A 24,964-nucleotide genomic window follows, 5' to 3' on the forward strand; every position below is an offset into this window, starting at 1 on the left:
AAGCATTTCTAAGATGTCAAAATTATTATTATTGTTGTTATTATTTCTGGTAGAGCTGCTCTGGACAAGGCTACTGTGCTTCTGAGTATGTCTAAAGGTGGAAAGCGCAAAGACAGTGTGTGGGGCTCTGGAGGTGGGCAGCAGTCTGTTAACCACCTTGTTAAAGAGGTAACTACTGGGTATTGTCTTTAACTTAATATACATGTATTCCTCAGGGGAAGTAAACTATGCCCTCTAGCTGGTATTTTTGTGGATAAAAATTAAGTTCTGTCTTAAAGCTATAAATGGAAAATTGGATAATCTTTGTGTATTTGGCTTTATTCCCTGGTGCTATAAATTATACAATAATTATATAATTATTATTAAATTTTTATGGCTTCCCTGACTAAAAAAAAAGACTGTGTTAAATTAAAAGAGCTCTCATAAGAATGCTGTATTTGAACCTGAGAGGAATGCCTGAAGTATTTTCTTGTAGTAGTTAAAATTTTTCAAATACTGTCAACATAAGACTTTCTATTTTGTAGTTATTCAATAAATACATTTAAAAAAATTTTATAGAGAAAGAGTATGAGACAGGGAGGAGGGCAGTGGGGCAGGGGGAGAGAAAGAATCTTAAGCAGGCTCTCTGCTCATCATAGAGCCCAATGCAGGGCTCGATCCATGACGCTAGGATCACAGTCTGAGCCGAAATCAAGAGTCAGATGCTCATCCTACTGAGCCACCCAGGCACCCTAGTAACTACATTTTTATATGAGCAATTTGAAACTGGATACTCTTAGATCATAAGTTAGGAATTATGAACACTAGAGTAGATCAGAGTGGTCGATTTTTGTAAGGAAGTTCACTATTTGTGTGCATGCTTTAAAGTAATTGATTTATTTCATTAAAGCGCCAGATTTATTCTCTATGGATTTTTTTTTTCTGGCAGTAATGTTCTATAACAAGAAACCAGAAAAAGTACTTAATATTACTTGCAGATTATTTAAAAAAAAAATTTTTTTTTTTAACGTTTATTTATTCTTGAGACAGAGACAGAGCATGAACGGGGGAGGGGCAGAGAGAGAGGGAGACACAGAATCGGAAGCAGGCTCCAGGCTCTGAGCCATCAGTCCAGAGCCTGACGCGGGGCTCGAACTCACAGACCGCGAGATCGTGACCCGGGCTGAAGTCGGACGCTCAACCGACTGAGCCACCCAGGCGCCCCATTACTTGCAGATTATTAAGAAAATTAGAAGTCTTACAGTTCATGTACTTCTGACTTTTGAGTATAATCTTTTCATGTGACTATAGTTTTGATACTTAATCTTTTAATGATATGTGTACCTAGCTTGAGTGTTAAGGAGCTTAAACTATAGATTTTTGACCAGTTTGCTTTTATATATCTTAGGATAGATAATGTCATGATTATAGTATCTGCTTTCAAAAAAAATGTCATGTGGTTAGGAAGATTGAGGTATAAAAACAGTCAAGATAATGGCATTTTGGCAAGAAAATGATATAAAATGCATCTAGATGGGAAAGGAAGAAGTAAAACTATCTCTATTCCCAGATGACATGATCTGTATACAGAAAATCTTAATGAATCCACAAAAAACAAAAAAACCCCAAACTGTCAACTAATAAATGAATCCAGCAAGATTATAGGATATAAGATTAATATACAGTATTCAATTCTACTTCTGTACACTAGCAACGAATGATACGAAATTAGGAAAACAGTTGCATTTACAATAGAATAAAAAATATGAAAATACTTAGGACTAAATTTAACAAAAGAAGTGCAACTCTTATACACCAAAACTGCAAAACATTGTTGAAATAAATTAAAACTTAAAATAGATATCCAGATATCCTATGTTTATGGATTGGAAGACTTAATATTAAGATGATAACACTTAGGGTGCTTGCCTGGCTCAGTTGGAGGAGCTGCAACTCTTGATCTCAGGGTCGTGAGTTTGAGCCCCAAGTTAGGTGTAGAGATTACTAAAAAAATAATAAACTTAAAAAAAATGATGGTAATATTCCCCCAAAATTATTTTTTTGAGAAAGTGCCAAACTGTTTTATGTGAATTATCTCAACGAAAAAATAGTCAAGATAGAAATGGAAATAGAACTACCAATATGAGTTTGAGGTTGACATTATTTGGGTATTCATTTATTTTTACATGGAAGGATGAGTTGGACAAAGAGGACTTTTAGAAATGTATATGTATGTATTTATAATTTATCATTCTCAAAAAATGCATGGAACCTGATGGGAAACATTGAAATACTTCAAGTTCTATAACAAAGTTAAAAAACTGTAAGTGATATAATTTAAATAATAAATTTATTAATTTACAATTATAAAGTAAAAACACTTTATTCAAATGACATGCTTTAAATATGTACTTTTTTTTTTAATGTTTATTTTATTTCCGAGAGACAGAGCACGAGGAGGAGGGGAGGGGTAGAGAGAGAGGGAGACAGAGAATCTGAAGCAGTCTCCAGGTTCTGAGCTGTCAGCACAGAGCCCAATGCAGGGTTTGAATCCACGAACTGTGAGATCATGACCTGAGCAGGAGTCAATCGTTTAACTGACTGAGCCACCCAGGCGCCCCTAAATATTTACTTTTCTAAAGCATGATAATAGATATTATTCAGTATGTATCAGTATCATCGGTATGTATTCTATTGATCAAATTTTACTTTACCCTTTATTAAATACATTGCAGAAGTTGGAAGTCAAAGATAACTTAAATGAGATTATTTAATTAAGTGAGCCAACATTCATTGAGTGTCCACTAGGTGCAAAGGTGATTTTAACAGGCCATGTATAGGGAAGAACATTCTTGTTTGAAGTTCTTGTGCTGGAAAACTTTCCTCCTTTTCTCTGGAGCCATAGATGTTACTGTATTTGAACAAGAAAGTCAAGACTTGCCTCTTTAGTTACAACTAGAAACTGAATTCCAGATGAACATCTTAGATAATAGGTTTCAAATCCTATTTGAAGAGAAAAGAGAAGCTGTATGGATATTTTTGCCCTGTCTAGTAAAGCTCTATTATCATCATTTTTTGGCTTCCAGTGACTATTAAGGTCATCCTGATGGAAGTGAAAGTTTGTGACACTGTAAAAATATATTTTGAGACTTTCAGCCAGTGCCCTCTAGTGGTCTTTAAAATCCCTTGTTTTACAGTGAGCATTGAAGTATTATGGTCACAACTGAGGTTAAGTCTAGTCATAGATCTCAGTGATTATTAAGGCACACTGAAGCGCTGCATTTTCTTTATAATTATCAGCCCTGTAAAAATTGGGGATTTACTTTTTAATTTTGAAAAAAATTTTGTTATGATAGTGTTGTGTCAAGTCTGTATGTTCTTACACAGCTGTTGGTGACCTGCTATTTGAGAGTAAGTAAACCCTATAGGCAGAAAGCACAGTTTAAAAAAAAAAAATTAGGAATTCTAATACATCTAAATTTTTAAATTTAATAGATTGATATGCTGCTGAAAGAGTATTTACTCTCTGGAGATATATCTGAAGCTGAACATTGCCTTAAGGAACTGGAAGTACCTCATTTTCACCATGAGCTTGTATATGAAGTAAGATTACTTTGACATTCCAAAGAGAGTTATTATTAAGTATTCCTTTTTGCACCACAGTGACTTAATGGTTCTTTAATAGTGTACATCTATTTTTATTCTTTTAAAAAATTTTAATGTTAAGGGAGAAAGTTGTTTTTAAATTTTTATAATGATTATAATTACATATAAGACAAAAGGGATCTGATACATTTTAGGAGCAGTTTCTTATATAAATTTAAATGACCAAAAATTCATTCATTTATTCATTCATTCATTCAATTTTTAGGCTATTGTAATGGTTTTAGAGTCAACTGGAGAAAGTGCATTTAAGATGATTTTGAATTTATTAAAATCTCTTTGGAAATCTTCTACCATTACTCTAGACCAAATGAAAAGAGTAAGTATAACATTATTTTGAACAATTTTTAGGCTTCTACCTTAAATGTATAATAATTGAATACATATTATGAATTGTCAATGAAATATTCTTTTAGGTATGTTAAATAGTATTGTGCCTATAGTTTTTTTTTTTTTTTAATGGTTGTGATTATGTTTGATTTCTTGGAAAGTAACACTTCATTGAGTTTTTTTCCCTGTCTTTTTTAAAGATGTGATTGTTCTTCCTCAAGAGTTCTATTTTTAAGATATGATAGTTTTTATTTTGTATCTAGAGACAAACATGAACATGATCTTTTAACAAATATTCTTTAAAGTATTTAATTTATTCCTATTTAAGATATTGGTGAGGTGCTTACTTGCCTTATATTTTAAAAAGTGTACTAAATGTATACAGATGAAGAAATGTGTCCAGTGTCTGATGTCCGCCTGAACTCTTTTAAGAGAAAAATTTTAAGAAAACATTCTATGACAAATATTGTCTATACTTTTCAAAGATCAGATCTGACTTCAGTCTAATTTTACGAATGTTTGGTCTTTAAATGTCGTTTGATGACAGTGATGGGTCATATGGCATTATGTACTTTATATGGGCTAACAATTCTGTATATAATTTCATTGTTTTAGGGTTATGAGAGAATTTACAATGAAATTCCAGACATTAATTTGGATGTCCCACATTCATACTCTGTGCTTGAACGATTTGTAGAAGAATGTTTTCAGGCTGGAATAATTTCCAAACAACTCAGAGATCTTTGTCCTTCAAGGTATTTTATTACTTTTTTCCGCATAAAATATTGGCTGAGGTGCTTGGAAAGGCTAAGCTGATTTTCTGTCATTCCAGAAAAATTCTGGAATTCTGTCAGAAAAGTAATATCTCCCCTGAAGCCACTCAAGAGTGAAAATCATGAGTTTTGAGTTAATAGAAAAACTAGGACAAAGCTTATTTTACCCCCTTGTAAAATTTATACAGGGCTACTTCATGAAGCCCCTTTTCACTGGAAGGAAACTAATTTTGTGTAGTAGTTCTGTGTACCAGGCTCTGTTCTAAGTAGTTGAAATATTTCAGAGTAGATATTATCACCAATGAGATGAGAAAATTAAGGTTTAAGGAGATGTAATTGAAATTTTCTAAGTTCACACACAGTAGAGGCTAAGGATGAATCCAGACCTTTTCTGGCTTCCAAGATACAGGCTATTCCTTACTCCATGTAGCTTCCTTTTATTCCTTCATAGAATGGAGAATTGAGGCTAATTGGGTCTTATCTCATTAGAAAGTATATGTGTGTGATTCTTTGGAGATACTGTATTTGTGCTACTAGGATCTAACTCTTTAGGAATTGATGAATTTTTTTGTGGTTAAAATAAAGCTTATAATGTAAGTTTATAATAAATAGGTATAAATGTTAGTAATAGCTAAACTTGTGTATATCTATTTTTTTTTTTTTTTTTAATGTTGTTTATTTTTGAGACAGAGAGCAGGGGAGGAATAGAGAGAGAGGGAGACGGAGAATCCCAGGCAGGTTCTATGTAGTCAGCACACAGCCCGACACGGGGCATGACCTCACAAACCATGAGATCCTGACCTGAGGCTACCTGGGTGGCCTGTGTGTGTCTGTTTTATGTAAATTTTAACTTTTTGTAATTTTTAAACTGAAAAAATTGCAAAGCTTTGTCTATTTTAAGTGCATTGTGAGAATTAAATCTCAGAAAAATAGTTCTTGGTAGTGTCTGTTGCTCTAGAAAGTTTAGAAGCTTTTGAGAGAAGAGGAGGAAGATACTGTTTAATGGATTTGATAAAAATGTTTGCAAATATCCATCTCCAAAATCTCTCTCTGTGCTTGGTGATGGCATCATTTATGTGCCAAGTTGTATACATCAGTAAATACTGCCAATGTTGGCAAGGGTTCTTGCTACTTACTGCTTTGTTCTGCATCTCAGTCTCCTTATATTTACAGTCTGAAGCCTGTATATGCCAGAAAAAGTAGCTGATTTCCACTTAGACTTCGTGTGAAAAGGGGTCAACACCTTGGCACTGGCTTTTTAAGTTTTTCATCCTCTGTTCAGAAGTCTAAATGGTCATTTTTATTGTGGCTTTACCCTCAAGGATCAGTTGAGGGAGATACCTAAATTTTCACTGTATGCTATAGAACCTTGACTTTTTATCCTCTATCCATTAGCCTATTTGGGTGAAGTGCACACTTGTGTGTGGTGTTGAATGCTTGTGCATGTTGGTCTAGGGTCAGAAAATGAGGACTAATCCTGGACAACTCTGTTTTCCACTTACTGCTTTAGGCTGCTGGTCAAATATTTCTCCTGGGCTGTACATAGCTACTGTGTTTGCTACATACAGCATAAGTGTGCTTACATTATAAAGCAAGACCTCTTGATTTTGAAATAGCAGGAATCCCGGGGCACCTGGGTGGCTCAGTCAGTGAAGCGTCTAACTCTTGAGTTTTGCTCAGGTCATGATCACACCGTTAGTGAGATTGAGCCCCATGTTGGGCTGTGTGCTGATAGCATGAATCCCATGCTTGGGATTCTCTTTCTCTCTCGAAATAAATAAATAAACATTAAAAAAAAAAAAAAAAAAGAAATAGCAGGAATCCCAAAATGGGGCATAGACAGGAATTAATTGGATTCTGATTTTTCCATGTTCAGGTTACGGCTTTTCTAGATTTGAGAAAAAGTTAAAACAAAATTTTTAACGTGGATATTTTCATAGGTTCTGTAGCTTTAATTTGCATAATTCCAAATCATGTTGGTGTCTCTTTGTCTCACTGTTTAGCTTTCAAATAATACTCAGAGAAGTAAATATTGAAGTTCCAAAAAGCATGTTTGCCTTATATTTTAACTTTTCTTTTACATGACTCCATTTGACAATGAACTTATTCAATAATTAAGCTCTTATTTAACTAAAAACTGCTTGGATTAACATTAACAGTTCATTTGATTTGCTACCTCCTAGGATACATAGCAAGAAAAGAGTCTTTTTTCAAAAGGATTAGAGGCATGCTCACTTTTTTTTTTAAACAGAACCCTTCAAAACCTAATGACTAACCAAAAGAACCCAAGATTTTTGTTTGTTTGTTTATAGATAGAATTGATCTCCATTTTCATGTTTGTGTTCTTTTCATTACAGGGGCAGAAAACGTTTTGTAAGTGAAGGAGATGGAGGTCGCCTTAAACCAGAGAGCTACTGAATATAAGAACTCTTACAGTCTTAGATGTTCTAAAATATATAAATATATCTGAATTGTAAGAGTTGTTAGCACAGGTTTTTTGTTTTGTTTTGTTTTTGAAGCACTTGTTTTGGGTACAAGGCATTTCTGAAATTTTATAAACTTACAATTTAAGGGGAATTTTTAAAGGAAGTGTTTTCTTTTTTCATTCTTTCGTATTTTTGTTTTTTTGAGGGTGTAAAGGAGGGACAGAAGAGTAACCACTTCTTAAGTGGAATATTCTCATAAGCTACCTTTTGTAAGTGCCATGTTTATGACCTAATCATTCCAAGTTTTGCATTGATGTCTGACTGCCACTCCTTTCTTTCAAGGACAGTGTTTTTGTAGTAAAATCACTGGTTTATACAAAGCTTTATTTAGGGGGTGAAGTTAAGCTGCTAGAACCCCATGTTGGCTGCTGCTGTTGGAATACTGTGCTTTGGGAGTAAAAAAAAAAAAAAAAAAAAAAAGTTATTTCTTTGTCTTAAAGAATTTTAAGAAAATGAGTTAGTCATAAGACTTATTCATTTTTCCAGGGAACATATTGATTGGTCTCAAAGACTAGACAGTTAAATAAATGGTGGCTGGAACATCTATTTTTCTACAAAACTGGAAAAATGAACCTGGTTCTAAAAGAATGTATGACAAAATAAAACATGTGAAGCAGTGTTGATTCTTCATTGGGAGTACATTTATTTTAGGTCTTTTTAAAAACTTTTATTTTACACAGCAAATTTTAAATCCTCTAAGGGAGCATATTTGAACCTAGTGAATTTAAACTTTGTTCTTTGCAAACTTTTAAATGAAAAGTACTTGGGGCACCTGGGTGGCTCAGTCTGTTAAGCATCCAACTTTGGCTCAGGTCATGATCTTCTGGTTTGTGGGTTTGAGCCCCACATCAGGCTCTGTGCTGATAGTTCAGAGCCTGGAGCCTGCTTCAGATTCTGTGTCTCCCTCTCTCTCTGCTCCTCCTCTGCTCACGCTCTCTCAAAAAATAAACATTAAAAAAAATTTTAAATCAAAAGTACAATCGTAAATAAATTCTTTTAATATTATATGTGGGAAATGCACGCATACTTATTTTCTGATCTTATCTAAAGCTCAATGAAATTTCTAAAATTTCATCATTCTTAATTCTGTTACCAGCTAATGTTTGTGTTATAAAAAATTCTTCAGTGACTCAAAGTTTTACATTTATCCAGTGTTTGAGAAAATAGTAGCTACCAATAAATAGCAGTTATCTAAAGAACGATTACATTTCTAACCTCTTTTGTAGAGCCTGATTACTCAGCAAGGCCTCAAGGTCCATGGTAATTTAAATGGTCTATTATTGATTGTAGCAACCAGCCAAGAATTCAGAATTTATAAAGGTATTAGGAATATGCCCATTGCAGGTTTAGAATTAAACCTTTTAGAATTAAAACTCCAAATTTAATGTTGATATTTATCCCATGGGCTCTTTCAAGTCTGTAGTTTTAATTGTGTGTTTGATACCTGGATGATAAAGGTAGCCAGGTAATTCTTAGTCCTTAAAGTCAGTATAATTAAAAACTCGGGACTGGGGCACCTAGGTGGCTCACTGTTAGTTAAGTGTCTGACTCGATTTCTGCTCAGGTAACACTCTTCATGTGGTTCGTGAATTTGAGCCCTGTGTCAGGCTGCATGCTGACAGTGCAGTGCAGTGCAGAGCCTGCTTGGGATTCTCTCTCTCCCTCTCTGCTCCTCCCCTTTCGCACATTCTCTCTTAAAACAAATAAACTTCAAAACGTTTTATGAAAACAAAAAGCTCAGGGGACTACTGGATAAGTGAGGGTTTCAAATTTATTTAGTTTTGTCATTACTGGTAGAATCAGTTGGTTAGGCAAAATAGCCTTAAACATGAAACACAAAATTTGTAAAAGAGTTTCAAAGTTAGGTAATGTAAAAGCCCCAAAACGCTTTGTACAAGATTAGAATGTATCGTCAAATTCAGTTTTTAATAAACATGTAAAGATTTTGTGAACCTAAGAGTTGCATTTAGTCACTTGTGCCTAAGAATTTTACCCGTAAGACTGATAGGAATGGTAAACAATAATTTACAGTTCTAAAAACTTGGGTAAAAAAAAAAAAAAAACCCATAAAATTTGGGTTCAAAGTTTTTTTAATTGCTTATGTTCAATACAAACCACAGTGTCTAAATTCACAATACAAGTTTCATTAGTCTTGGGTATTTTTATATTATGTATAAGCACTATCAGTTTTATTAACACACACTGTTCTCAGCATACAGGTGCAAATTATTTTCTAGCTATTGTTAATACTAAGGTAGGGTATTCTGTAGAAGTGCTAAATTATCATTCAGTGAGTTATTTGCTGTTGTTCCTTTTCTGCCATTTCTTGTTGGCGAATTGTATCCTGGGCTGCTTGCTGCATTTTCTCCAATTTTTCCAGAGTCAGAGATTTTAAGGGTAAAAGTTTGGGTTTACACAGCACCATTGTGGTTATATCTTCCACAGACAGCTGCCCTAAGTTTAAAAAGAAACAATTTGAGTGAGATGACCCAGTTGATTGGTAGTTTGGATTTGCAGCTAGAATGAAAGTCTAAAGACTTAATCCACTATCAATGAAAATCTTTTGTTTTCACAGTTACTTCAAATATATCAACATTTAATACTAGGGAGTTCACAAGGACGCCTTTTTGAACTTGGTACCTAAAATTCCAAGCTACCTATGAGACACACGACTCATTTTGTGTCAAATGTTTAATGTGCAAAAAGATTCAGGAGAAATACATAGTGCATAACAATACTTAATATTCATGTTAATACCATTCTTTTACTATATTAACTACTGAATGTTAAACTGTCAGCTTTTCTTAATGATTGCTTGACTTAGGTTTCTTTTTCCCCATTTCCAGACCATATTTAACATTATGGTGAATTACAGTACTAGTTTTTTCATTGAAAATTTCATATTGTAATTTGCAGATTTGAGTATAACAGGATTCCTAGGTTGAACAATGCTTCATTTGTTATCCTTTTACTGGGGGGGGGGGGGGGAAGCAGTGGATGAGTTCTTTATACTTGTAAAAGAGTGGATGGTAAATGTGGCATACAAGACACAAAATAGTTACAGATGTTTAGCTACTTAGCCTATGTGCCTACTACTTTTTAGGTACCTGTAATATTCTGTGACCTAAGTATTTGTAATTTAGATACCTTGTTTTGGAAGAACTTCCCGGAACATTGACTTCACTTCCGCCATATCTGAATTGTTGGATACAGCTAAGTGTTTTCCTTCAATGAGAAATCAATTGTTAACATTCAAGAATGAATTTCCAAAGCATATTGCTTGAGATATTTCCATTATACTTTAAGAAGTAAAATCACAATTCCTACAGAAAATGAACTACCCTGCCCTTGCATAATTTTCCTATTAATTTCCTAGGAGTCTTTTCATTGAAACAAGATTGAGAGAGTTAATGTAAGGATCTGGAGTGTGTCAATGTTCTTTAATCAGTGGAGGTGTTAATTTGGAAGGCTACATGTTCTATGTTTTTTTCCCTTGTAGTGAAAAATTGGTAGGGCTTCATTTATTTGGCATAATTACCTAATAGAGGCCAGCTGAGGAAAACCAAAAGCATTTTTATGCAGCCATTTGGTTCACTGATAGCATCTCCCTGAAGGTGGATGGGGTAAAAAAATGTTACCATTTGGGAAGTGGGGTAAGGCAGGTAGTTAGGAAAAAGAGGAGGTAGTTGGTAAATATTTCCTAACGTTCCCACTTCTCAACAGCTAACAGCTGGCTTCTACTTTAATCCCTTTGCTATCATGACAAAAAGCATCCTAAGGAACAGTTATTGGCTATACCGGTCCTGTTTGTAAGGAGGCAACACAAACGAGTGAAACTGGCTCTTGAACAGAAGTGAGGTATGCTTTCAGTTTACTACTTTCCTTTAATACAGAGATACTACATGCCAAAGTGCCAGCAAATACCTTTACCTTGAGTATTTTGTTAAGAACATACCAGCATATATGCCATCTCTGGCTGATGGCATTTGTTTCCAGTGTTACATTCCAGATTACTGCTATGCTGTATATTCAAGGTGTTCCGGATTGTAATTTGTAGCATGATCCTTTTACAAACACAGATGCTTCTCTAGACAGACCCACCCATTTTGCGATATTTCACCATACTGATGCAACCTTACCATGTGCCTTTCACAACATTACCACAGAAGAAAGATTTATTATTTATAAAGTGGTGATGCTGGCGTGGAGCCTGCCTTTACCGCCCACTGCAAATTAGTTATAATCAAGTGAAGCTGCTTCTGGTCTGTTATTCCCACTCTACTACTAACTTTGACATTTGTAAAGAAAGCTTCCTATTCCATCCAAGCCTCTCCTTTCTCATTCAAATTCCCATTCTGGAACATCTAAAGTTCCTAAGGAACCTCTATACATTTTCCAGAACTTTGTCATCAAAGTTTAACCCCTATACTGCTCTGTTTGGGAGTGAAGATGAAATAGGGAATGGACCAGGAATGAAGTAGCAACTCCTCATTAAATGGAATGAGATAAATGTAATATGCAATTTCCTTAGAATGCACAACTTCTTCAGCCATATTCTTTTCTTGTTAGGCCTGCTGTGGTATCTAGTGATCATTTCCCTTTTTTCCCCTGGTTATGTTGAAAGCTAATAGCATTGCAGATCCCTGATTAGCCTGAATATGAACTATAAGCTATAATAAACAGCCTCTCCACTAAAATATCACAATGAACATGTTGAGTAAGCCCTTATTTGTTGCAAATCTGACATGCTGCCAAAAGGGAGGATAAACATTATAGATGTTGATAAATGTGAAAAGAAATAACAGTAGCCAAGAGTTTTGTATCACCAATTTTTTTTTTTATCAGCAAAACAGTGGATGAATACTTAAATCTTCAATGTTTTATAGAGTAGCAACTTCAGCTACTCAGAACTCAATCACAATCCTTTGCTCTCTCTAGTCTGTCCCTCTTTCACATCCAAAATCTGGCTGGAGGAAAACAATGAAACTTGGTGCTCTACTAAACCTTAGTTCTGTTTCACTAAGCTGCCATTGTTACTGCAAAGGGTGTGGGGCCAAAAGCCTGGTAGGGAGTGGGTTGGGTCTGGTGTGGGGAATATCAGTGCTGGCAGTCACTTGCCTGGGTGGAGTGTTGGCTTTACCAGGGTTGGCTATTGTTCTAGGCGCCCCCCCCCCCCCCCCCCCACTCCCCAGGCACTGGCAGGAGAGAAACAGGAAGGGAAGGGCTAAAATAAGCAAGGTGGTGGTTGGATGACCCTCACTGGCAAGGCTACAGTGTCTTGATAATCAACTGCCCAGGGAGTCCACAGTAGGAAGGAACATTTCTTTCCTTCACCTGCTAATGGCCAAACATGGGTGTTTTGTCTGGTGTAATGTGCCCTAAGGAGTTGTGGTTGCTTCTAAAGGTACTTTCTTATTATGATGAGGTAAGATGTGTGTACCACTAGGGACAAATGGGTCAAAGAAGAAACATGTCAGCTATGACAGAAATTCACATGTATCATACAAGTGCCATGTAATTCAATTCAATAAATATGTGTCTATAACGTGCAAAGCACTATTCTTTAGTGAACAAAACAGACAAAACCTCAAACCTTTTGGAGCTTACACTCTAGAGTAAGTAAATAGGATGCTATAAGGTAGTAAGTGCTATAGAAAATAAAGTTTAATGGGATGTAGGAGTGCTGAAGTGGGTACTGTAGTTGAAGTAGGAAAATGATCATGGATTCATGGAGCAAGTGAAAATCATGTGACATTTTGGTGTGTGTTAGATCTTTTGAAATTGCAAAAATAATCTAAAGCTGACAGTATCCAGAGTTAGAGAAGGTAGAGAGAAATGGGCATTCTCTGTTGGTGGGTGGGTTTCTTGGTACAGATTTTTTAGATATTTTGTAGTATCTATTAATATTTTGTATTATCAACTGAAGCTAAATATGCACATTTTCTTTGACCCAAGCATTCTAGAATGGGCCCTAAAGAAATAATGCACCGGTGTATAAAGACATAAGAATAAGAATGTTCATTAAAGCACTGCATTGAAGAGCAAAATGTTCAGCAATAGGTGAATCTAAATATTCAGCAATATATCAAAGGTTAAATAAATTCTGTAACAGCCATACAATGGACTACTATGCCAGATTTTAAAATGATACATTTGTCAAGGTATATTTTAAGAGAAAACACATTCAATTGCAGAAGTAAAATTCTTACACTAATGTAACCCAAACTTTTAATGCTTGGAGAATAGAATGTCAATAATTTTTTGAAGCTCTTGGTCTGGGTAATTGGAAAATAATCACTTCCTTTCCCCCCGTAGTTTCTTTAGTTTGTAATTTGTCCCAGAGATAATGGTTTTGATGGATAGTACATTTCAAAGTCATAACAAAGTAAGCAAACCTGTCGTAGCCATTGAGCTGGATGCCTAAAATTAATGCAGAAGAACTTGGAGGGAAACCAAATCTGTCATGAAATATTTTACAAAGCTGTAGGCGGAGTTGAAAGACACTTAAGTCTAGGAAGGATTACTACTTTATATCAATCATACACATGTTGATAATATAAGTTAATTTTACAACTTGGATAAGTTAAAAATTTCTGGGGTGAGTTAATTTGATACTTGAACTAAACTGTGTATGGGACTGGACAAGAGCACTAAAATGTCCTGAACCCAGAGAATATATGTAAGTGGTCCTCAAATTTTATGCTTGCATTAACACGCAGAGATTTTTATTCCACTTATTCATTCATTTATAGTTTATTTACTTATAGTTTATATATTGAGAGAGAGAGAGAGAGAGAGAGAGAGAGAGAGAGAGAGAGAGAAAGCACACAGACGGGAGGGGAAGAGGGGAAGAGAGAGAGAATCCCAGCAGGCACTCCGCCATCAGGGCAGAGCCCACCAAGGGGCTTGAACTCACCAACCGTGAGATCATGACTGAGTGGAAATCAAGAGTTGGATGATTTGCTAACTAAGCCACCCAGGTGCCCTCAGATTTTTAAAAACTAGGTAGAAAAACTAAATACCCCTTTACACATTTCTAAATTGACAAATTTATTAAGTTCAAATAGTTCTAAAGACATAATTTCCAGCATATTTAAAAATAACTGTTATATCAGTCTTTTATTTTTTCGTTTCATTTTTTGAAGTTTATTTATTTTGAGAGAGAGAGAGAGAGAGAGAGCACGTGGGGAAGGGGCAGAGTGGGGGAGAGAGAATCCCAAGCAGGGCTCAAACTCACAAATCAAGACATCATGACCTGAGCTGAAACCAAGAGTTGGACGCTTAACCAACTGAGCAACCCAGGTGCTCCATATCAGTCTTTTAAAAATATATCCAACGTAATCTCAATATCATAAAAACTTGACAGCTATTATCCTCTATTAGTAAAAAGAATGAAGAACTTACTTTTAAGTCAGAAAGTTTACATCTTTTTTCTCCCTAGACCTCTATTACCATTCCACTTAATTTTACTGTAATATATGTTCATGCTTAACCATATTTTAATGATTGATTATCCTACCATATTTCTCTACAAAAATGTTTACAAATGAAAAACTAAAATATTCTGGATTGAGTTATTACCATTACTAGTGAAAAATTGATCAAAATAAGTTATACATGGACAAAATAATTACTGAAGATAAAAAATAAAGTTAATGGCTGTATATCTATTAATAAGGACAGAGCTTTAAAAGTAAACACTGGACAGTGAAGACTGGAGTAGAAAGGATGCTCTTTTCGGGACAAGGGAATTTACTCTTTCAGAATGAAAAACAAATGTAACACAAGAGGAATTTGGGATCATATGTTCCTATCCAAACACATTTTTCCTTTCAACAAACATACCAATGTCTATAATGCCAGTCACAGCTAAATGAAGGAGCTACAGTGGATAAGAACCTTTTGGGGGCGCCTGGGTGGCTCAGTTGGTTAAGCGTCCGACCCTTGATTTTGGCTTGGGTCACAGTCTCACAGTTTTGAGACTAAGCCCCACGTCAGGCTCCATGCTGAGTGTGGAGCCTGCTTAAGATTCTCTCTCTCTCTCTCTCTCTCTCTCTCTCTCTCTCTCTCTCTCTCTCCCGTCCCCCACTCGTTTTCTTGTCGAAATAAACATTAGAACATAATAAAAAATATGATAAAGCAAATCTATTTCATAATATAATTCAAGGTTGAGCAAATGTGGGCAAGTTTTTAAGTTGGTGGCAAAGAGTAAAAACCTTTAAAATTATAGGGAATAGAAGCCCGGTGTACATAAGACTCTATCTTGAATTTTTGATGGATGTGACAAATGGAAGTTGCCTAACCTAAGAAAATAAATGTACCTGAAATATGTTTAGAAAAACATTTCTAAAGTATTTTCAGATTCTGGCCTAACTGCCAATCCTGTTTTCATATAAGAAACATAGGTCACCAACTGGTGGCCCTTGGTCCTATCTGGTTAAATGTTTTGCTGGCTTGCTAAATATTTAAAAAGTATTTGAAACTATGTTTAAAAATCACAAGATCTTCACATAAAGTCCAAATTTCAGCTCCTCTTGGCAAATCTGGCAACACTTCCCACATGGCAAAATTTGGCTAGGGCTGGAAAGTAATGTCCCAGATGAATGTGGAGACTTGTCTAGTCCCCCACTTCTGCCTATTGTTCCCTTTCCCTTACCATCCTCATTGCTATAGGCACTCGATGTCACAACTTCATTAGAATACACAAGAACCACTATAACACATTATATTCCAAATTGTCCTATTTTACGATTAATAGGTATTAAGAAACAAGATACAATCTTAGAGAACTGAGGGAGGTACCAGAAGCAATTTGTTTCTGTAAAGGACAATAGAGGATATTGTTTGGTGAATATTTATTAGTTTAGATCTTTTTAAGTAAATTCAATCTGCCTAGTACAGGTTGTGGATGGAGTGGCAGGAATTGCAGGAAAAATATGAAAGATTTTATTTGTTTTATTCAAGACTTATGATCGACTAACAGATGAATTTTCAAATGCATATTAGATTTCTGAATGTAAACTAACATGAAGGTGAAAGAGGGAGCCCCAAAATAAGTGTTTTCTTTTTAGCAGACACAAAGTAGTAATGCTCATTCTCACTCGAGGGCTGCCCACATACTAGCAGAGTGCTTAGTTTGGATTGATAATGTTCATCTGGAGATGCCAAATAACATCATATGTCACGTATTTGGAAACTATAATAGTTCTACTGTGTTTGCTATCTGGCATCTGCTGGTAGGAAAATGTTGCAACATGTTCAATTTGGCTAATTAATTTAGACTCATGTGAATAAAATGTGCGGTGTTTAGCTTCTGAAATGTGCCTAGGCCTAAGAACAGGAACTGTTCTTCTTGGATGAACTTGGATGGTATACTTCACTAGCAGACACTACTATTGAGTTAATAGAAAATGACACATCCCACTCACACAAAATACCAGATGGCCAGCAGTTGCCTTGGTATCTGCTTTGATAGCATCAAGATTCATCTGTATTTCAATTGCAGGGCCCACACATCTTTCATCAACAGTCCTCAGGGTGCCAGGAGTTGAAACTCATGAAACTATGCTGACATCAGTACACTGTTGCAGGTTATGTTGCATCAGCTACAAGTGTAGGTAGGCAAGGTAGCAGCAATACTTTACTAAAGGTCGACAGCCGAGGACACTAGCACTTCCTCTCTACAGACAGGAGGATTGAATGCTAATTTCTTCTTTGTAGGACAGCATAGCAGGGTGTGTGTGCAGAGAAGTGGGATGCATTTAACTAGCCACTCATGCCACTGGTAGATGTAGTCACATTTGAGAAGACTTAATCATTAATCATGATTGGAGAAGTATGAATACTGTGAAGTATTCTGGGGAAAAAATGTTAAATGGAATCTAATCAAGCCTCTAGATCAGTTTCTGATTTACAAGAAATAAGAAAAAAGGAGACATTCAAGAAGACCTCTGCTCTGGACTCTTTAAAATGCCAACGTTGGGGCGCCTGGGTGGCTCAGTTGGTTAAGCGTCCGACTTTGGCTCAGGGCATGATCTCACGGTCCGTGAGTTCGAGCCCCACGTTGGGCTCTGTGCTGACAGCTCAGAGCCTGAGCCTGTTTCACATTCTGTGTCTCCCTCTCTCTCTGCTCCTCCCCTATTCACGCTCTGTCTCTGTCTCAAAGGTGAATAAACGTTAAAAAAAAATAGATAAAATGCCAACATCACAGGAGAAAAAAAGATAGGGGAGTTGTTCTCAATTAAGGCTAAAAGTTACAATACCCAAGCACAATACATAAACCTTGACTGGATTCTGAATTTTGTTGGAGGAGCAGGGGTAGAGATATACAAAATATTCTTAGGTCAAATGGGACAATGTACATACAGACTAGATTTTAAATATTACAGAACAATTTCCTTTGTTGTGATAATGATACTGTGTTTTGCAGAACTTTATAATCCTTAGGGAAATACATTTTGGAAATTTTAGAGGTGCCTGCTTAACAATAGGTCGGTAACCTATTTCCAAATAGTTCAACTACAATGAAAAAAGTGTGAGAAGGAATGAAATAAATATAGCAGAATTTAACAACTGTTGGATCTAGGTAAAGGGTATATGAATATTTATTGTATTTCCTTCAACTTTTTAATGTATGATTTCTGTTTTTCGAGGGAAGAAATCATGTTGGAAGGAATTCAGTGGGGAAGACTAGGAAAAGGTTGAGTAACAGGAACCACACTGAATTTGATAAACTAAAGCTGGCAGTGTCTTAGGTCCCCAGGACACCAAAAATATTCAATCTTTTAGGAAGTACTTACCAAAATAATATCATGTGCAGGATAATATGATAGGCAGATGAATCTGATAAAAACCATTTTAGACATAAACACAGCAGTAAAGCTAAGAACGTAAGCAGCTGTTATATAAAATAGAGATTGTCCTAAAAGAAGTACAGAAAGTGCTAGGTAAGCGCAGAGGAAGTTGCTTCCTGTTGGAGAGAATCTGGAAACATCTCCAAGGGTAACTAGGACATTAATATACAGTCACAAAAGGTTAGTGCTTCAATGATTAACCTTGGAAGAAACCAGAGTAGTTCATTTTGGTTAAAGCGTGAGTAGTAAGGTAGTAGAAAGAGATTAAATAATGAAGGTGGGTCTGCACCCTTGTTGAGAAAGTTCTCCTGGTCTTTTCCCCCCGCAACTTTAGGCATCCAACCCAGCATTACCAATCTGACTGGCAGTTCTTGACTTAAGCCTACAGAAGGAACTACACGAGTTAAGGTGTGACAACTTTTGGAAAGAACCATGTAAAAGTATTACGGTATTTTTAAGAATATTCACAAGCAGTAAGTTGTTTAATAAAATGCAGACATGGAGGCTTAGGACGGTATACCTCTACCCAGAACAGTTAATGCTTATAAACCCACAAAAGAGGAGAAACAAAGAAAAGGAAGAAAATTCAAAATGTGAAGACAAGAGGTGGGAAAATAAGACTTAAGAGGTGTGGCCGCTGTGGTGGAGGACCACCTTTTTTCCTTTCTAGCCGGCAATGGAAAACGTTTTCCTCAAGCTCCACAATTCTCCGTCCTCCAAAGGTCGGGATGGAAGTACTCAATAGGAATTTAAGGGGGCGCGGTCAGGAGCTCCAGCGGCGGGAGTGAGGGGCTCCGCCCCGAAGCACGAGCCTAAGGCCCCGCCGGGCCCAGCTGGCGGCAGCTGGGTTAGAGAGGATGGTGGAGCGGCTTCGCCCGACTGGGAACCTCAGAGGGGCGGAGGTAGGGCGGGCCGCCGTCAGGCCAGCCCGGAAAGAAAACCTTCCTCCAGCGGAAGCGGCTGTGAGCTCCCCTCACCTCCCCGGCTCTCCGTCTCCCGCGGGACGTCTAGCTTGGGCCGTCTAACTTGGGCCGTCCTCACGGAACAGGGCAGATCGGATCCTCACCTCACTTGGCGGCTCCAGTGGAAATGGGCACTCCCTGGGGTGCCGGGGGCTACTCCCACCCTTCCGCCATGACCCCATTCAGAAGTGCCAAATGCAACTTCCGGGCGGGACAGGGATTTTCGGAACCCTAACCTTTTGTCCACCTAGGTAAGTGATTAGAGGTCCCAGCAAAATAAGGGCCAGGAAACCTGCTCCTTCCTCTCCCCCAACCCGGGCAGGCGGTTCCGAATATGAATTAAGTTGTCTAACCTGGGATGACTGGTCACCTTTGGTCCTTTTTCGGGCCTACTTACAGACGCCTCTCTTCCCAGACCGCCCGATTGTTGCCCAGGGCAACGGTGAGATTGGACGAAGGGAAAACTACGTCACACTGGAGACGCGAGGCCAGGAAACTCCCTTTGCCATTAGCAGTTATGGCTGCCTTAGCGTCAACAGTCACTTCCGTTTGCGAGTTGTCACTCTACCCAGCCGGAGGCTTACTCTGTGGCCCGGCTTGCCAGCGGCGCCCAGTGGGCGGGAGAGAGGGCCTAGAGCAGCTGAGGAAAGGAAAAGGGCGGAGCGAGGGAAGCTGGCGCCAATGCCTCACTCCGATTGGACAGCGTCGTTGGCGCCAGTGCCTCACTGTGATTGGGTAGTGTCGATTGCCCTGGCCCCGCCTGTTTTTCTCCCAGCGAGTGACGGGCCTGAGCCGGAGGGGTGGGGCGGGGCGGTAGGAGCGAGAGTGTGTGGAGGGGCAGGCGGGGCGGGGCGAGTGGGGGAGGGGCGGGCGGGGGGCGGCGGTTGGGCAGCGTCGCTTCTAAGGAGGAGGAGGAAGGAGGGCGAGCGAAGAGGATGGCGGAGTTGGGGCTCCTGACGGTAACCCGGGGCTGCTGAGGCGGGAGGGCGTTTGTCGGTCGGTTCTTCCTGCCTTCCTTCTTACCCGTCGGGCGGTCGGGTGGCTGTCGGTAGAGGGAGGCCCCGCGCGCCCTGAGGGGCTAGAGCCGGCGGGGCCGGGGCGAGGCCCGAGGGGCTGGGGCCCTGGGAGGCGCCGCGGCCGCCGCCGCTTTCCTGGGTGCTGTCGCAGGGAGGGCTGGGCCCTCGGAGCCGGCTCTTGTGCGGTGCCCCGCAGCTGGGCGCCGAGACCGAGCCGGTCGGCTCTGACAGCGGCCGGGGCTGGGCCTGCGGTGGTGGCGGGCCGCCGGGGCAGCGCCCGGGCGAGGGCGAGCCGGTGCGAGGGCGCGGGGCCGGGGGCGCCCGGTGGACGGCCCGGCTCCACTCTGCTCCCCGGGCACCTGGCCCAGGCTGCTTGGGCGCCCCGTGGGCGTCCGGGGGCTGTTAGTCGTTGGTGGGGGGCCCTGGCGCAGCGCTGGTGGTGCGGGGTGGGGTATTTCCTCGCCCCCTACTCAAAGCCCACCACTCTCTCCCCGTCTTCTTTCGGTGAAGAGTGGTGAGTTGGCTTTGGGTATGTTGCCTGGTGAGGCGAGTTGTAGGCATCCAAGACCGCCCTGTTGGACTTGCCTGGTGGCAACCTCTTTCCGCCGTAGCTTTTAGGGATAGAGGAAAAGTACTCTTATCTCCTCCTCTTTTCTCCCCCCCTCCCCCCCCCCCCCCCCCCCCCCGCTCTTAACGCCGAAGGCTTCTGGGCCAAAAGGTTTTTCCCCAGCCCCTCAGTATCCATTGTTTTGTACCTTCCCCCTCCCCCGCCCCATGCCTAGGTAGAAGAATGACTTCAAACCATTAATTGCCCCCTCCCCCCTTTTTTAAATCAGTAGAGGTTTTGTGTTGTTGTGTTTGTATGGATTTACAAACAGGTGGAATGAATACCGATTCGGGAGTTGGAAAGATGCTTTTGTGAGAGTTTTTAAGCTTTCAGTACTTACAGTTGGTGGGTGATTTGATTTTGTCTGTTGCTTTGTATCGTAATGGGGGTGATGAGAATAAAAGAGGAAGCGATGTTTTGCAACCTACCCAAAGAAATGTTTTTTAAGTCTCTGGGGATGCTGAAGCAAAATTGGGTTGCAGACGTGTACTGTATAGTATTCGCTTCCATCATGATAACTACCAACAGTCTATCTCTAAGCTTTCACTTGTGCAATTTTGTACACTTCTTCATAAATGTCAGCTTCTAGTATCTACTCGGCGCGATTCCTGGATCTAAAATTTCTTGTTTGTCAGAATTCTAGGGCATACTTGTGTATCCAAGCATTTTTGTATTTGAATGCAGCATTAACAAATTGTCTTATTTAAAGACGTCAGTTTATTAGTGTACTAATTTCTACCCTCATCCTTCGATGCCATAGCCCTTATAACTGTTAACATTATTTGAAGAAACTTAGCTCTTGGGTACAATTTGTAATATTAAGTAAGCTTACATTTATACTTTGAGTTTGCCAAATGTTGTTTTTCTGTGTGACAGTGACAAGAATTTTTAGGAATAACATGTATATGACCCTTCCCTACCTATGGCATTTCTACTGAATAGGATAAATCTTTTAAGTATTTATTTGGACATAAGGTACACTACGAAACTTGTTACTTAATTATGAATATACATTTGAAAAATAGCTCTTAGACAAGTAAATAAAGGCTTTAAGATTTGTAACTTTCAAATGGCTTAAATATATAAAGCTAACAAACTATTTTTGAAATGCTAGTTTTGAGGGATGGATCTGGCCTATTTCTAAGATTACTACTGTAATCTTGTGTTTTAGTTTTTGAAGAAACAACTACGTTTATCGTAGGTTGGCATTTGTTTAGTGATCTCTCATTGTTAATACAGTTTTCAAGTGTTTTTCTCTTGTTTTAAATTGTTACGGATTAAAGAGTGATATTAAGAGATACATTAATAGCTTGCAGCTGGGTTTTTTAAAAGTTTTAAAATGATATTCAGAAAGTTGATTAGAGCTGTGTTGTGATAATTGTAGCCAGACTCATACAATTTGTGAACTTTGTGTCAGAAATTTGAAACATTTCACTTTTCAAAAGGAACACCAAAATTACACATTCTTCTGTTATATTTGCTGGAATTATGCCTTTTAAGTTTTACTATTTCTTTAGTGACTTGGGACAGGGCTTGTCCCATGTTTAGAGAAATATAAATTGGAATTCTATGTGGAATTCTCCCAAAGATGCCTCCTGAATAGCTTCTGATATATGCTATATATATATATATTTTTTTTTAAAGTTTATTTTTTTAATAATCTTTACACCCAGCGTGGGCCTTGAACTCACAAACCCAGGATCAGGAATCACATGCTTTTGTGACTGAGCCAACCAGGCACCCCTCTGTTGGTGCATTTTTTGACTTGCCTTACCCATGTGGGGAAAGGTAAATAAAATTGAATTTCTTTGTTATACAGGCAGTCATACTTGTTTTGAAAATATGCTGGATTATCAATATTTGTTGTGTAATTTAATATTTCTGTAAATTTGTGTTCTTTAAACAATTTATAGATTTTTTCTAGTAAGATATTTAAATATAAAAATGAACTCTTATGGTTTTGATGTAAAATATACCTGAACCTGTATTTGCAGATAAAAGGATGAATATTTTTTGGAGGTTGAAAGAATATATCTTTAGAATTCAGTTTACTATATTCATGTATCATTTATGTACTATTCATGTATGAAAACATAAAATCTATGCTTATAACCAAAAAAACCAAAACAAGACCAGCTATTCCTCCCCCCCCCACCCCACCAAAAAACAAAACAAAACAAAACAACACAGTAAAACCACCAAACAGGTTGACCTACAAATCCTTCAGTGAGTTCTGAGGTTTATATTTTGGCCTAGGTGGAAGTGTTCTTGAATTAGTTTATAAAGTATCAGGAGAGGAAATTTAGATATAGAATAAACACTTTGACTTTTCCTAATAAGACTAACAGGGAATTGATAAATATTTTGTTGTAGATAAATTAGATAGAAATTAGCTGTAATTTAGCAGAAGGATACATTAAGTATTTTCACATGGTGCTTGAGAAATTAGTACTGCAAATATTAAATTAGTTTCTGTTTTTGCTTATTGTTTGACTTACACTTCATGCATTATATATTATGCATTGGCATATTATAATTTAAAGCTAAATCTTTCATAGACTAAATTATTAAAAATTGCTATCCCTGTCTTCTGAATTTTGTTTTATTTACTGGTTATACCACGTCAAAGTGATGCCATATAAATCTTTCTGAACATTTTTTCTCCGATAATATAACAGTTAAAATTTTGTAATTTTGTAGCTCTCTTGTTTACATGGACTTTTAAAATCTGAAAAATTTCTAAGTCACAAGGTGACCTATGGAATGCTTGAACTTTTTTATAGAGTGTTCTGAAATGTAATTGCAGTCAGTGCAGGTTGAAAGGAACACACATAAGTGGGAAAAGCTGATTTATGTTCTAAAATATGTAATTGCATTATTTTTGAGGTAAACAAACTTTCATTCTTTGGTATTTTCCCCTGGTTCCCAACTTTTTTAGTACAGGATCTTTAATTCTGCAAATCAGAGTTCTAACACATGAAAAGAATATTCTAATTACAAAGAGCTCTTTAGCTTTTGAAATGTTGGTAACATATGCTTTCTCCGAAAGTATGAAGTTTCCACTATCAAGATTTAAAAGAACTAATTAGATTTCACATGATAAATCTCATTCCTCTTCTTTAAAGATCAGAACTGATTGCAAAAAGTAGTTCATGCTGTAAAAGGTAAGGGTTCTTTTATCGGAAAGAATGAACATACTGCTTGAAGTTAAAACATTAAAGGAGACCTTAAACGTGAGTATAATTGGTCCCTATGTGAAATGAACCTGAAAGACTTTTTATGAAGTATTTTGGCCTGTCTTCTAATGTTTATAGCATGGTGAGCGCTCACAGTTTAAGCACTTTATTTGCCCTCAAATACTATTTGTAAATCCTACAGTTTTAATTAATTAATTTCACAACTTACAAAGATAAATCTTTTTTTCTTTTGGTTTTTCAAATATTTTGGAGGTAAAGTGGAAATTACCTGTTTTGACACTGATGAAATTAACTCCAAATTCTAGATATTATCAGTTAAATTTGCACTTTCTGAGTTTCAGGTTTTGTGTTGTATAACACTCCTTCCTGCTTTCAGGGACTTTCACAGTTTTGTAAATAGTCTTTAACTTTAAAATTTTGTTCTATAAATATTTCTTACTATGAGCTTAATATTCATAATGTCATAGACTTTCTAATGAGTGCTATGTATGTCGCAGACTCTGAGGATACATAGTTAAATATACTATGTTTCCTGCTTTTAGTAAGTTCACTAAACTTAACTAAAGTTTACTGTACAAGTTAAACTGTACAAGTCAGTAGTTAATTGCTTTACAATGTGACAAGTGCTTTGATAGCGGTATATGCTGGAGAACTGAGCTGAGTTAAGGCACAGAATGCATGTGTAACCAGCAATGCTTGCTGGAAGATAGGACTTGAACTTAACTCTTGAGGGCTAAGTAGGATAGGTAGTGGATAGAAAAGCGTAGATGTTAGACATGGTAAGGTCCATTTGGAGAATTGCAGGTGAATAGCAATTTGGATTCTATGTAAGACCTAGTATTTTAGGTGATCGAGTAGGCATTCATTAAAGCCTGTACTTTTAGAGATTGTTATTTCTTGTGTTCCTAATTTAGTTTGGGCCTTGGACTGTGGATCTGCATGAATGTTAGGGATCTGCTTCAAATTATTATTTAAAACTTTTAACTAAGTACTTTCCATTAATATTTTAATTAAATACAGGAAGAACATATCAGCCTGATGTGGAATAATCTCCCAGGTTTAGAACTTGAATAGTTGTGTTTCAGAATCACATTTAAG

The 24,964-nt window shown here is 37.6% G+C and overlaps 3 protein-coding genes across 10 annotated transcripts in view; 2 read left to right on the forward strand and 1 right to left on the reverse strand.

The window, feature by feature from the left end:
• Window positions 1-7,861, forward strand: part of PDCD4 (programmed cell death 4) — a 28,821-nt gene extending 20,960 nt beyond the window's left edge. For 2 of the 3 annotated variants that reach the window (XM_015082964.3, XM_027063047.2), the window contains 5 exons: window positions 54-168; window positions 3,475-3,582; window positions 3,851-3,961; window positions 4,588-4,727; window positions 7,103-7,861. In XM_015082964.3, the coding sequence (XP_014938450.1) occupies window positions 54-168; window positions 3,475-3,582; window positions 3,851-3,961; window positions 4,588-4,727; window positions 7,103-7,163 (535 nt within the window). In that variant the 3' untranslated portion in view covers window positions 7,164-7,861. The remainder of the gene's footprint in view (window positions 1-53; window positions 169-3,474; window positions 3,583-3,850; window positions 3,962-4,587; window positions 4,728-7,102) is intronic. The other variant, XM_027063046.2, reaches the window with a different exon arrangement.
• BBIP1 (BBSome interacting protein 1) lies at window positions 7,612-19,531 on the reverse strand. Of its 3 annotated transcripts, none has more exons than XM_015082950.3 (3): window positions 19,400-19,531; window positions 10,379-10,456; window positions 7,612-9,685 (listed from the first exon to the last, which is right to left on the reverse strand). In XM_015082950.3, exons 2-3 carry the CDS (start codon window positions 10,422-10,424, stop codon window positions 9,519-9,521), a joined length of 213 nt encoding a protein of 70 aa, XP_014938436.1. In that variant the 5' UTR covers window positions 10,425-10,456; window positions 19,400-19,531; the 3' UTR covers window positions 7,612-9,518. The 3 variants fall into 3 exon arrangements, with proteins under 3 accessions (XP_014938436.1, XP_026918854.1, XP_053063230.1); XM_027063053.2 differs by lacking the exon at window positions 19,400-19,531 and adding an exon at window positions 19,151-19,169; XM_053207255.1 differs by lacking the exon at window positions 19,400-19,531 and adding an exon at window positions 18,031-18,049.
• SHOC2 (SHOC2 leucine rich repeat scaffold protein) overlaps window positions 19,160-24,964 on the forward strand; it is a 108,191-nt gene continuing 102,386 nt past the window's right edge. The window contains exon 1 of one of the 4 annotated variants that reach the window (XM_015082948.3): window positions 19,160-19,297. The gene's annotated coding sequence lies outside the window, so the exon portion shown is untranslated. Of the gene's footprint in view, window positions 19,298-19,909; window positions 20,006-24,964 lie in introns of those variants that run through there. The other 3 variants (XM_027063049.2, XM_027063048.2, XM_053207253.1) reach the window with 3 other exon arrangements.

Source organism: Acinonyx jubatus, chromosome D2 (assembly GCF_027475565.1).
Source record: "Acinonyx jubatus isolate Ajub_Pintada_27869175 chromosome D2, VMU_Ajub_asm_v1.0, whole genome shotgun sequence".
Lineage (NCBI taxonomy): Eukaryota > Metazoa > Chordata > Mammalia > Carnivora > Felidae > Acinonyx > Acinonyx jubatus.

Coding starts and splice junctions, on each gene's coding strand:
- BBIP1 (XM_015082950.3), bottom strand. CDS start 10,424: ATGGCGGAAGTGAAGTCAATGTTCCGGGAAGTTCTTCCAAAACAAG. Junction 9,686..10,378: donor GGAAGTTCTTCCAAAACAAG/GTATCTAAATTA, acceptor TTTTAAACTTAG/GGCAGCTGTCTGTGGAAGAT.